The sequence below is a fragment of the Chanos chanos genome, chromosome 11 (genome assembly GCF_902362185.1).
Source record: "Chanos chanos chromosome 11, fChaCha1.1, whole genome shotgun sequence".
NCBI lineage: Eukaryota > Metazoa > Chordata > Actinopteri > Gonorynchiformes > Chanidae > Chanos > Chanos chanos.
This window is the reverse complement of record NC_044505.1, coordinates 1572657-1586264: the sequence shown is the minus strand read 5'-3', so window position 1 is coordinate 1586264 and position 13608 is coordinate 1572657. Positions and strand designations below refer to the sequence as shown.

The window sequence follows — 13608 nt, the reverse complement described above, 5'->3', positions numbered from 1 at the left end:
AATAATGAGACAGCCAGCACACATGTATTTCTCTTTAAATCAATCTCTTATAGCCCTTTTTTTTACTTTAAACATTAAAAACAGCATGTAAATGAATAAACAAATGAAATAGTTTCGAATAAATTCACGACATTGCCCGCTATGAAATAATGTCCCCGTTTCAGAAAGCGGGTTTAGTGAAAACTCAGAGTAAGTAGTAAACCTCCTAATAGAAGCGCCCCATGGCTTCATTCTCCCGGCAAAATAAAGTCATAGCGCTCTTCTATTAGGAGGTTTACTACTTACTCTGAGTTTTCACTAAACCCGCTTTCCGAAACAGGGCCAATAACTTCTCGTCTTATTAGGCTACTGTATTTCTCCTTAAACATAATAAATAAATCTTAAGTGTAAACGAATAAATAAACAAATTAAACACTTGAAATTTAAGATTTGAAACCTTTAAAATGAAAAAGTAAACGTTTGTCTTCAATCTATTTTTCCTGCACAACAAATAGCTAATAGGTCTGAAACGAATGCAGTATGGCTGCCTAGCTATGCAACTTACCCTTTTCAAGTGGTTTGTCATGTTCGATGCTGTTGAATAATAAGCGAATTCTTGCATACAGAGTTTGCATTTAAGTTTGTTAGGGTTGTCCTTCAAAAGTTCGAAATGCCGCAATATTTTAAAGTTGTTCTGAAACATAGTTATAGCTAGCCTAGTTTACCAATCACTCCACCTCAGGTTTCAGCAACTCTCATCAGTCAACCACCTACGCTTGTTGTCACATGGATTAATGGATAAATATCTTTATATATAGGCCCTATATGTATATATATTTATGACTGCACATTTATAGTTCCTCACTGAAATGTTATCCCTGTGCATTTTTGTAAGCTTCTATCTGTTTTATCCTGTTATTGCAATACACACTGACTGAAAAAAACAAAACAAAACAATGCTCGACTTGAAGAATCTCGTTTTTATTTTATCTCGTTACAGACAGCGATGGATTCACTTGACAAACACAAAATGCAAGTGTTTCTCCCGGGCAATAGATGGCGCCGCAAAAATGTACGCTATAACGGAAATGACCGCTCAATCGGCTTTCACTTCCTGTACGTCGTGTTCGGCGTGTTTCTGGATTGAATCCTGTAAAGTTGTTTGTGTTTTTTGTTTGCCTTTCACGCCAATACATTTCAGCTACAACATGACGGAGGTATGTGTCCAACTTTACATATTCTTTATATTCTTTAAAGTCTTTGGGGCGCAGCGCAAACTCCAACGCATTGGTGGATTTTTGCTGGAAGATGGGCTTGATTTGTGCTAGCCTGCTTAGCGCCTTAAGAGTTTTCATTTTTCGGTGTTTATGTAACTTTCTGTCGTTCTTCACTCTCAGGATGTTCAGAAACACTCGGTCCATACACTTGTCTTCAGGTCTTTGAAAAGAACACATGACATGTTTGTATCCGATCACGCCAAACCATTGGCATTGGATGAAGAAAGGTATGTTACCATAGCTGCCACTAAATATTGCTTTACGTGCTTTCCACTTGTACAAAACTGAAAATATTAATGCTAATCGTAAGCGTATTGGATTTCTGTAGAAGTGGCTTGTACATTGCAGCAGGAACTGCACATACCGTGAATTAATTTTCGGGAAAATTGTTCACATGTAGTTTGTATTTGAAAACTTCGGCTCAGAATTGTGCACATCAGACCCCCAAGTTGAGCTATAAATGGGGGGAGGCTTTGAGGGAAAGCAAGGTTTTAGCCCGCGCTCGTGAGTTGGTGCTGTAAATCCGTGACAGATGGATCCTTGTGAAATATTTCGTTGTTGTTTTGTACGTCAGCCAGAAGATTAAGATGGCTGCGAAGCTGCGCGCGGAGTACGGACCGGTCCTGCATATGCCTGTGTTAAAGGAAGGCCGAGAGAAAGGACCCGCTCGCGCCACAGACCCGTACGGCCTGCAGGGCCATCCGCTCACTGGTGAGCGTCGCTCAACAGTCACATCGCGAAACACCCTCTCATATGGGCACAGCACTGTTTACATTCAGTGTAACGCTACTTATGAAACCATTCTTCCCTCACGACTGTAACATACACACGCACTTTTCTTGACTGTGCTTTCTGTCCCTCTGAGACCATTCATGATGATTGAGACAAATTTTTTATGAATCGTTTTTAGACCAGTTATCTGTTGTAAATTGCAGGCAGTGCCTTTCACGGCCCAGTCAGAGTAATCCAACTAGAAATGTTAAAAGTTCGGAATCCTGTGACCTTATTGAGAGTGTGAAGGTAAACATGTTTTATGATGGAGTCCACTCTTCTCCCTACAGGTTCAGAACCCGATTACTTGGTCACGGGAACCCACCCATATCCGTCCGGACCAGGTACTGCTCTGTGGGAGTGGGTTTGTGGGAAGGGAAGCTGAGGTTTTGGGCTGGTACCTGCTTCACATCCATGTTTTCTCAATGAACCTCGTGTTTGGCAGTGTAATGAGCAAGTCGTGTGTGTGTGTGTGTGTGTGTGTGTGTGTGTGTGTGTTTGTAGGTGTGGCTCTCACGGCGGACACACAGATACAGAAGATGCCCAGTGAGGCTGGCGTTCACTCTCTGGCTCTGGCCCTGCCCCCATCACAGGCCAGGTACACGCCCCCACACGCCAATTAACCACGCCCACACAGCCTGGACCACGCCCACACAGCCCCGACCACGCCCACACAGCCCCGACCACGCCCACACAGCCCCGACCACACCCACACAGCCCCGACCACGCCAATACAGCCCGACCACGCCCACACAGCCCCGACCACACCCACACAGCCCCGACCACGCCCATACAGCCCCGACCACGCCCATACAGCCCCGACCACACCCGTACAGCCCCGGCCACGCCCATACAGCCCCGACCACTCCCACACAGTTCCAGTCACTCTCCTCAGTATAGAATTTCAGTGTCAAAACGTTTTCATTCTGTTCACATGAGGCATGCACCATGTGACTGTCAACTAATGTCAAAATCTGAATTTTTTTTTTTTTGTTAGACATAATGAAGTCAGTTAATATGTCCTGTTAGATTATTGCACAAGTCACACTGATTAATTCAGAAAGCCTGTGCCAGTTAACGTGCGGGTTAACATGTGTGTCATGTGGCGTTTCACAGACAAGATGCTAGTCGCACAGCGGCCAGTGTGAGCGACATTCACAGACATGCAGGAGCGCCAGAGAGATCTCATCCACCTGGACACTCTATGGTAAGTTAACCACTCCCCCAAGCTGTCAATCACACTCTTAATCCTTCCCACAGTGATGTCACAGAGCTCAGCTGGGCTGCTGCTTTCCATATGGGGGTGAAGCCTGGTGTGTTAAGAATTCAGTCACATCCTCTGGTTGCTCTGTAGTGTAATCTTTTCCTCTGGTTGCTCTGTAGTGTAATCGTTTACTCTGGTTGCTCTGTAGTGTAATCGTTTACTCTGGTTGCTCTGTAGTGTAATCTTTTTACTCTGGTTGCTCTGTAGTGTAATCTTTTTACTCTGGTTCCTCTGTAGTGTAATCTTTTATTCTGGTTCCTCTCTAGTGTAATTTTTTACTCTGGTTGCTCTGTAGTGTAATCTTTTACTCTGGTCGCTCTGTAGTGTAATCTTTTACTCTGGTTGCTCTGTAGTGTAATTTTTTACTTCTTTATTTAAGGCTCTGCTGGAGAGCGGCGGGACAAAGAGCTCGGCGCTGGCCGTGCGAAAGGCTCCCACGATGCCCAAACCACAGTGGCACCCGCCCTGGAAACTCTACAGAGTGAGTCCTATGGCTGTCAGAGATGACATCACCAGACATGTTACAGATGACATCATCAGACACCTCCACAGATTACAGATTACATTATACATATGCATGAACAGTTCTCCCACAGTGGATGTCATCTCTTCATCTCAGCACTGGTGAAAACCCAGAATAGCTGGTCGGTGTTGATTTGAAGAGATGGCCCAGGGACACATGAGTGGTACTGATGTTGTTTTTTTGAGCCTGATGTTTTTGTGTCCATCACACATCGTGTCCCACAGCTGATAATGGTCGATGTCATCTAATCTTACCCAACAACCAACTGATCATTTCATTGTCAGCCAATTAAAAAAGGTGATTTATTAGTGATAGCCAATCAACATTGACATATGTGGTCTGTTGGTACCTCCTCCTCCAGGTGATCAGTGGTCATCTTGGCTGGGTACGGTCCATTGCTGTGGAACCGGGGAACCAGTGGTTTGTGACGGGCTCGGCGGACAGAACCATAAAGGTGAGCTGGTTCTGTGTGTGTGTCTGTGTCAGCAGGGATGACGTTTCATATCCAAGAGCTCTTGTTTATTATTGGCATTTTATTAATAAGAGTGTTCTTATTTTTTCAAAGCCCAGACAGCAGAACAACCGCAGAGATCTTTCTGGCAGTAGTCCATGAATCTGTGTTTAAAGAGCACACTATACCCCAGTCTAATGTGTGTGTGTGTGTGTGTGTGTGTGTGTGTGTGTGTGTGTGTTTGCTCAGATCTGGGACCTAGCCAGTGGCAGACTGAAACTGTCTTTGACTGGACACATCAGTACAGTGAGGGGCGTGGCCGTCAGTGGGCGGAGTCCTTACCTGTTCTCCTGTGGAGAGGACAAACAGGTCAAATGCTGGGATCTCGAGTATAACAAGGTACGGTTTTACCACAGACGCGCGTCAGGGGGGGTTCATGTTTGTAGTGCTTTTCGGCGGGGACTTTCTGCACACATACTTTGTTTTGTTTTGCTGGTGTAACAGAAGCACTTCCTGCTTCCTCTGTAGTCACTCCCAGATTCCTGACGAGGCGTTGCTCACTGTGCGTAGGCGAGTTTGTTTCTGTGCGTTTAACGTCTGTCTGCTAATCTCAGGTGATCAGGCACTACCACGGCCACCTGAGCGCAGTGTATGACCTGGATCTCCATCCAACCATAGACGTCCTGGTGACCTGCAGCCGGGACTCCACCGCAAGAGTCAGTGTCTCTTTCTCTCTCTCTCTCTCTCACTCAGTGTCTATCTGTCTCTCTCTCTCTCTCTCTCTCTCTCCCACTCAGTGTCTATCTGCCTCTCTCTCTCTCTCTCCCACTCAGTGTCTCTCTGTCCCTCTCATATCAGTTCTCCTCGAGTGTTTATATCTATCATAGATTTTTAGCACCTGACTTTTTTTTTTTAATAAAGACATTCATTGTGAAGAGTAATTAATTAAAAAAGAATCTGATATCCACAGACTAATAGTTCTAACTTTGTGTGTGTGTGTGTCTGACTTTGTCAGGTGTGGGACATCAGGACCAAGGCCAACGTGCACACGCTGACAGGACACACTAACACAGTGGCCACAGTGAAGTGTCAGAGTGCAGAGCCTCAGATTATCACAGGTGCGTTACTTCTCTTTCCCCCTCTCACTCTCTCACCCTCTCCACGCCTCTCTCACCCTCTCCACGCCTCTCCAGCCAGGCACACGGATCAGCTCATGGTTTTAAAATTGTCTTAGATGACCAACAGGGTGGTAAACTTCATCTGGTGACACATCCGTTATGGTGATGTCACTATCTGAATGAGGTCACATCTTAACTGTGATTTCATGTTTATTTCACACTACACGTGACACCTGTTGATGTCATTTCTTTCATGGGGATGTCACTCCACCGTCATGTCCTCTCCCCCTCATGGGTCTCCTCTACTGCCTGTGATGTCACTTCCTGTGTGTCATTATGTATGTTATGTAACGTTATTTCATCTGATTGGACAGGGAGTCATGACACCACCATCCGGCTGTGGGATTTGATTGCTGGGAAGACGAGAGCCACACTGACCAATCACAAGAAGTCTGTCAGAGCTCTGGTTCTCCACCCCCGACAGTGAGTTCCAGTCAGACACGCCCACTTTACTCACAGTCACAACAAAATGAATGACTTACTTGACAAGAATTAATGAAAAATTAACTGTTATTAACTGTTAAATGAATAAAAACTAATGTTGCAGAGGTGAATGAAATGCACTTTCCTCTCTCCTGTGACGGGAGCTTGGAGTTTGGATCCCGGTTTGTTGATCACAGCCATGTCATTTCGTTTTCGATCCTCACTGAGTTTGATTCGTTTTTCCGCAGATACACCTTTGCCTCCGGCTCCCCAGACAACATCAAACAGTGGAAATTTCCAGACGGAAACTTCATTCAGAATCTGTCTGGGCATAACGCCATCATTAATACGCTGGCCGTCAACTCTGACGGTGTCCTGGTGTCTGGAGGTGAGAGACTGTCATCTCTCAGGCAGCGCTGTAATCTAATATAATCCATGAACAGAAACAGTAGGACAGGACACAGTGGTGTTGGAGCGAATCCTGTCCCTGAGCTGCAGGCGTTAGCGATGTAGAGTGATACAGAGTGATGGTGCCTGATATGGGTTTGGCTGATATTGATTGATTGATTGATTGATTGATTGATAACCAGTCTGAATAGTATGGTTTAATCGTCCCTCACACAAACTCACAGCCAGACCAGTGAGAAACTCAGCCACATGGAGGGCTACAGCCCATTCATCAGCCCACCCTATTCTCCAGTATAGCCCAGTATAATGCTAAAGCCCCAGTATAACTCCACTATGACTTAAATATCCAGCATAGCTCCCAGTTAAGTTCTCAGATGTGACAGTTGGCTTGTCTCTCCCATGCAGCTGATAACGGCACCATCCACATGTGGGACTGGAGAACGGGCTATAACTTCCAGCGGATCCACGCGGCGGTGCAGCCCGGCTCCCTGGACAGCGAGTCCGGGATCTTCGCCTGCGTCTTCGATCACTCTGAGAGTCGGCTGATCACAGCAGAGGCTGACAAAACCATTAAAGTTTACAAAGAAGACGACACAGCGGTAAGACTCTACACACCAGTCACACACACACACACACACACACCTCTGAGTGCAGCAGTTCATTTGAATTTGAAGGTTGTCGTTGTTGTTGTTTTTGGGGAGTATGTTTGTAATAATATAATGGTTAAGCAAACATCATCTGGTTCACTTCAACCCAGCTGCTCTTAACTGTGCTAGTGGGTGTTGTTTACAGTTTATTAACTGTGCTAGTGGGTGGTGTTTACAGTTTATTAACTGTGCTAGTCGGTGTTGTTTACAGTTTATTAACTGTGCTAGTGGATGGTGTTTACAGTTTATTAACTGTGCTAGTGGATGGTGTTTACAGTTTATTAACTGTGCTAGTGGATGGTGTTTACAGTTTATTAACTGTGCTGGTGGGTGTTGTTTACAGTTTATTAACTGTGCTAGTGGATGGTGTTTACAGTTTATTAACTGTGCTAGTGGATGGTGTTTACAGTTTATTAACTGTGCTAGTGGGTGGTGTTTACAGTTTATTAACTGTGCTAGTGGATGGTGTTTACAGTTTATTAACTGTGCTAGTGGGTGGTGTTTACAGTTTATTAACTGTGCTAGTGGGTGGTGTTTACAGTTTATTAACTGTGCTAGTGGATGGTGTTTACAGTTTATTAACTGTGCTAGTGGGTGGTGTTTACAGTTTATTAACTGTGCTAGTGGGTGGTGTTTACAGTTTATTAACTGTGCTAGTGGGTGGTGTTTACAGTTTAACTGTGCTAGTAGATGCTGTTTACTTTTTGTGCTCCTGTTTGATGAGTGTGGCAGACAGTTTGCTGTGTGTCTGTTACATCTGTGTGTCTGTTACATCTGTGTGTCTGTTACATCTGTTTGTCTGATTATTTTACATTGTTTTTGATGTCTTGCAGACTGAGGAAACCCACCCTCTCAACTGGAAACCAGAGATCCTGAAGAGAAAGAGATTTTGAACTGTTTTCTAAACAATACTTTTTATTTTATTAATTATTTCATCTGAATTGTTGAGCCTCTTAGTTTGTTCGCATCTGAAACAACAATTACGTTCACACACATCTGTAATTTTACTCAAATGCTTCAAGAGTATTCTCACACACATTAACAAAATGACTTTTTTTTTAATAAAAAGCTTGTCAGATGTTTCTGAGTGTGATTTGAGCTCTGGCTATTCTAAGATCCATTTGCAGTCCTCGGTGTAGGAGGGCAGTCCCACCAGGCGTCCGCTCTTGACGGCCAGGAACTTTCTGCAGTATTTGCTCTGAAGGACCACGGCTCTCTCGTGACTCTGGTCACTGTCGTCAGCTCTCAGAAGCCACTCCTCCGCTCCGTAGTGATTCGCTTTCGTATAAACGTAGCCACCATTCGGGTCAAATCCTTAAAACAGACCAGATTTAAGTTTAGCCAAGTTTGGAAGAGGGTGAGGTTTGTAAATACATGTATATCAGTTTGCTACAGTCGACTATTGGTGCAGAAATGGTGGGGAACCTGTCTCAGGGGAGGTAAAGCGTTTTAAAAGACGCTCGTGTTTTTCGTACTTAAAGAATGACTTCTGTCCTGTACAACACTCTCCGTTAGGCTACTTCATTATCACCCCCTCTCCCCCCCCCCCCCATTTTGTAAAAATACCTTTTCAGATTCAGTACCACGTCTAAAACCACTGACTTATTGTGCTGTAAAATAAAGAATGCGAACATTAGCGGTTGTGGGCGGTTTCTTCCCTACCACAGTCACGTCTGAGTCGCTGCTGTTTTGTTTTTTTTCAGTTAAAATGACGGACAGCGCTCCTGAACTGTGAGAGATGTTCACAGAGATGATGGACTGAAAAGAATGAGAGGCTGAAAATGTGAGTGAAGGGTGCGGTTTACCCAGGTAACCGTTGGTAACGGTGTTGCGGTAGTGTTTGCACCCGTCCCCTTTCAGTTCCTCCCAGTAACCGTTGTCTCCGGGATGGTCGCTGAGTTCCACCGTGTTTCTGGTCTCGCTGACAGGGTGAAATTTCTGTTCCCCTAAGACATAGTGACAGAGCAGAATGAGTTTGGGTCTAAACAGACCCTGGTGTTTTTCTTAAAAGAAATACTATAATTTTTTTCCCCTGAGGAAGTAAGAAGCAGAGGAAGACTGTTTTCACAAGGTCTGAGTTGATCGGTGTAAAAAGTTGAGTCAGTCTGTAAAACAGGTTTGTTTTTCGTAACTTTGGGAGTTCTCTGCAGGGGTCGTATTGGTACCTGACTCTTTGAGGTACAGGCCTGATAGAGCGTGCCTGAACTCTCGGCCAGGTTTCCTGCGCAGGTGTGGTCGCGTTGGCTGATCTTCGATGTGAAGGAGATGGCCCACGTTAAACACAATCTCCTGTTCCAGAGATGTCACACACTTCTCAAAGAGGTCGTCACTTTGTTCTGCATTTCTGAAAAACAAAATGATTCACACACCGCTGGGTGGAGGGTCCTGTATTTTCAGACTGGGGAGATTGAAATGGATGCTTATTCTCGAGTTGATTCAGTCCCTTAAGTAGATTGTGTCTTTAGCCAGTAAGAGGTGGAGATTTCTAAGAACAGATTTTCATGAGTTTGTGAGGAAGAACTGGTAATTTCGTCATTGTACCAGTGTGACATTCTTTTCGTTTAGATTTGCATCATTTAATTACTCATAGTTCCTTTACCATGACTTTAATTTCAGCGACTGAGAGACTGTATGCATGCACTTTAAACTCAACACAGTGTGGTTGTCATCTTGTATTTAATTGCATTAAATAAGAGAGTGCATGTACAGAGAAAAAGGGTTCTGAAGACATCTGCAGGTTTCGGCATTCTTACTGGATACACTACACGGTGCCTGCAATAATTCAAGCAGACGTCAATCAGATAGTACTTCAAAACAGTGTTACTACTCCATTATACTACTACTACTATTTGTACTGTAACACACCTGAAGTCCACCCAGAGCAGACCAGCGGTAATCAGTCCCAGCCATTCACTGGCCTCCCAGTTCTTGCTCACCATCACAGGCACCAGTACCACCTGCCTGACATCCGCGTAATTCAGCTCCTTCTTACAGTTCCGAGAGGCCTGGTACTCCGGGGTAAGAAACGGGCACACGACTGCTGCTCCCTCCACACCTGCTGCCATGCTGCACGCACACACACACACACACACACACACACACACACACACTGACCTTACAGTTGCAGCATATGTGACACACCCCTCAGTCAACTGTAATGTGCAGTACCACACATGCTTCTTTTTTCAGATTTTGGGTGTGAAAAGTCACACCGTGTTCGTGTGAGGTAAAACAATCCTACTGTTCTCTCGCCGGCTGTGCGTGAAACAAGCTTTGGGATTAGGCTGTCATGGTAATAACGCATGGGTACAAGCTGGAGTGATGGTATGAATAGGCAATTTACATATTACTGGTTATCAAACTACACGCCACTCATCCACATACAGGAGACAACTCTCTCTGTTGGCACTTCAATTCCACACTCAGCTGAACCCATTTAGGCAATACTGTGGTCAGTTCCATGTTGTTGTTTTTTTTTTTAAGTTATTTTTGGCTCCCAACGTTGTGTCATGAGTCTTTCATAAACCTGTGATCGGTTATTTATAATGAGACAATTTAGCGCTTTCCAGGGCAACACAGTAGTCACCTGACCCAGTATTTAAAACGTCCATCAATGAAAAAAATCATTCGCTTTATAACTTTATAACTCTAAATAACTTTATCCCCTAAATTGTGTCATATGCTTCCAATTATAGAATGCAGTTAAAGATTATACACACAACACCGCCGTGTTCTGCGGGGTGAAAACAGTTCTGAGGGCAGAATGGTGCGGTTCAGGTTAAAGGTTAAAGTCAGGGATAAGATGAGTTAATACGTTTTAGACGGCCCTTGTCCTCTCAGAACACCGGTCCCCATTAAAGACCCTGTGTTTTTTAATACAGCCCTGATGCATCCACTTCGTCGGAATACCTGGCTGAAGGTGAGATGCTGTGATTAAAGATGTACACATTCCTCATTGCAGGAGGAGTTGAGAATATCTGTGGGTTTACGACTTGTAGGGCAACTTCTGACGTTACTAAACCTGTTTCCATCAACCAGTATCGTTTTACCAGGGGCTAATCACCTCTTTTTACCTCTTGGTGAGGAGTGACAAGGGACCTGTTGTAGGCATAAGTCACAGACTTTGCATTCCTCAACAACTTCTGTGAGGGACTGTATTGGTGAGCCCAATCAGTGTAGCTGATTTTACATGACAGAAAGGAACAAACAGTACTGTTCTCCAATGCCATTTTATTTTCTGTACCATACCTTTAGCACCATACTAAATACTCTTTCAGGACTGGCATTGCAAAAAAATTTTTTTAATTGTATAATGCTTGATGGGTCTGACTGACATCTGTAATTCCAGTTAACAATTCTGGTCAGCTATGCAAACCCTCAATAGGAGGTAGCAGCAAGGCCTACCCAACACATTCGCATATTTTAAGCGCATTAATGAACATTTGAAATGAAATTCATGAAAAAAAGGAAATGTCTGTGCGCATTTCCATCAGCTGCACATTTATGCTGTGATTAAAAATGTACACATTCCTCATCGCAGGAGGAGTTGTGAATATCTGTAGGTTTAAAACTTGTAGGGCAACTTCAACGGAAATACGAGGTAAAACCGCAACAAACCCCTTGCTGACGTCACTAAACCTGTTTCCATCAACCAGTATCATTATCAATCACCTCTTTCCAGCAAACAAATGCCTTTCGCCTTCCAGCGAAAAGTTTCCTTTCTTATGTGACTTTAAAGATTTGATGTGAAGTTTAAGCATTCATTTGCATTAAATAGTTGTAATGTGTAGACAAGTGATGGACCGTGAGTGAAAGTCGCGCCAGCTCACTTTTGTCCGTCCGAAAATAAATTTCTAGCTTCGCCACCGCCAGGCCCCAGAACCTAAGGTTATGAAAGGTTAAAAAATACGGGAGGTTCAAGGGAAAATATTAAAACGGGAGCTATAATACGGGAGAAGGCTATAATACGGGAGAAACCCGGGGAAAAACGGGAGGGTTGACAGGTCTGACACTCACGCGTCGTTTATGTTTCCGCCCACTCCTCCCTCGATGTCCATCCATACGGGCAGCCCATGGTCCCTCAGACGATCATACACCTTTTTCACTATAGTCTGTACATCCCATTGATAGGACAGCATGATATGACCCGGCATTTTACCAGCCTCACCGCAGACGCACACAGACGTACACTCACAGTCCCGCGCACACAGACTGCAGCACTGAGCTACAGACTCTTTCTTCGACGCTCGAGGTTTTCTGACCGGTTTTTTGTTCGTTGAATGTGTAATGTGAGCGCCTAAGAAACAAGCCGATGACGACAGTAGACTCACGCAGAACTGTTTGCTGCTGAGGAGATCTCAGGTCGCGCTTGTTGCCATGTGACGATAGGTTTACTTAGCCAATGGGGAGGTTATGCACCTGTGCAGGTAGAATGATTCATAGGAGGAGCTGATGCAAAGGAGAGGAGAACGGATTATTTTCCAGTCTAGCTGGTGGTCACTGGTGGTCATTCCGCTGCAATATGGTTAATGAAAGAAAGTCAGTGTGTTTAACCGGCCCAGAGCATGGTCAAGATCTCTACCTGCACTTTTAAGAAAGAGAACATTTAAAGAAGTATTTTGAACTCAATGTGAATATACTTTTAAACAGGTAGGAGAGGGCTTCTTTCGCTCAAACATACAAGTCCACCGAGATAATGCACTGTGGCAGTAATGATGTAATAATGTTGTCTACCACTAGAGGGGGAGAGATTCAACAGCTCAAAACGACAGTTGTCCACTTAGAGTCATTACGGAGAGTTTACGCTGTTGAAAATTTCTGTGGGAAATATTGTATAAATATTTACAATGGTCAAATATTCAGATTTTGTAATGCATATTATTCGTTTCTATAAAATATCAACTACATGTTAAAAGTGTGATGAAGAAGTAGTTTTTAGGTTGTATATTTCCCCCGAACTTTTTGTTAAAAACCAAGATCCTTAATCAAAATATAACATCTCTCAGTGGTTATGGAGATTGTAAAATTAACTATTGATAGACTTATAACGCCCATAAGTGCCGTCGAAAGTCTTATGGACAAATATTTAAAAACAAAAGACCGAAAAAATAAAATAAACGAACGTTAGAAATATCTGTGACTGATGACAGATAGCCATATATAAGTAAACAGGTGCACATACGTTCTCAGAGAACGGACATACACCTGTTTAAGATGATTGTCCCTCTGTCACGTGACTGAACGGGAACCGAGCTATACACGTATGCCCCTCACACACGCACACGCACACGCACACACATACACACACGCGCAGGTCAGAGGAACAGAAGGCGCACTGCGCTTAGCTTCTGGATTGAGTCCTCTGCGCGTCAACTTGGATTCTCGCGTGGTCATTCAACACGCGACCAGCACAAGGAAACAAAGATATTCACTTTGGTTGTGGATTAAAATTACTGGAAATCAGGTGGAAGAATGTGGAGAAGTGTACTTCAAATGCCTTTCGTTTTCAGGGATTTTTGGAGCTATGTTTGACTCGTTGGAGAGTGAACTTTGTCAATGTTTCTGCGTTCACTAGTCTACATAGACAGCATAAGATAACTTTCGAGTGAGAGCGAATGGAAATTTGCAGTACTAAGTGAAAAATGTAATTATACCTAAATCAGTTATCATCAAAGCGCACCCTTAAGA

At 44.0% G+C, this 13608-nt stretch overlaps 1 protein-coding gene across 1 annotated transcript; it reads left to right on the top strand.

Annotated features, from left to right (window-relative positions):
• Nucleotides 1-1114: 1114 nt before the first annotated feature.
• On the top strand, nt 1115-7963 carry plrg1 (pleiotropic regulator 1). The gene is made up of 15 exons (XM_030788036.1): nt 1115-1196; nt 1377-1483; nt 1831-1967; nt 2318-2371; nt 2532-2625; nt 3144-3234; nt 3671-3772; nt 4176-4268; nt 4515-4664; nt 4880-4981; nt 5281-5383; nt 5758-5866; nt 6115-6254; nt 6680-6873; nt 7755-7963. Exons 1-15 carry the CDS (start codon nt 1188-1190, stop codon nt 7812-7814), a joined length of 1545 nt encoding a protein of 514 aa, XP_030643896.1. The 5' UTR covers nt 1115-1187; the 3' UTR covers nt 7815-7963.
• The last annotated feature ends 5645 nt before the right edge of the window (nt 7964-13608 follow it).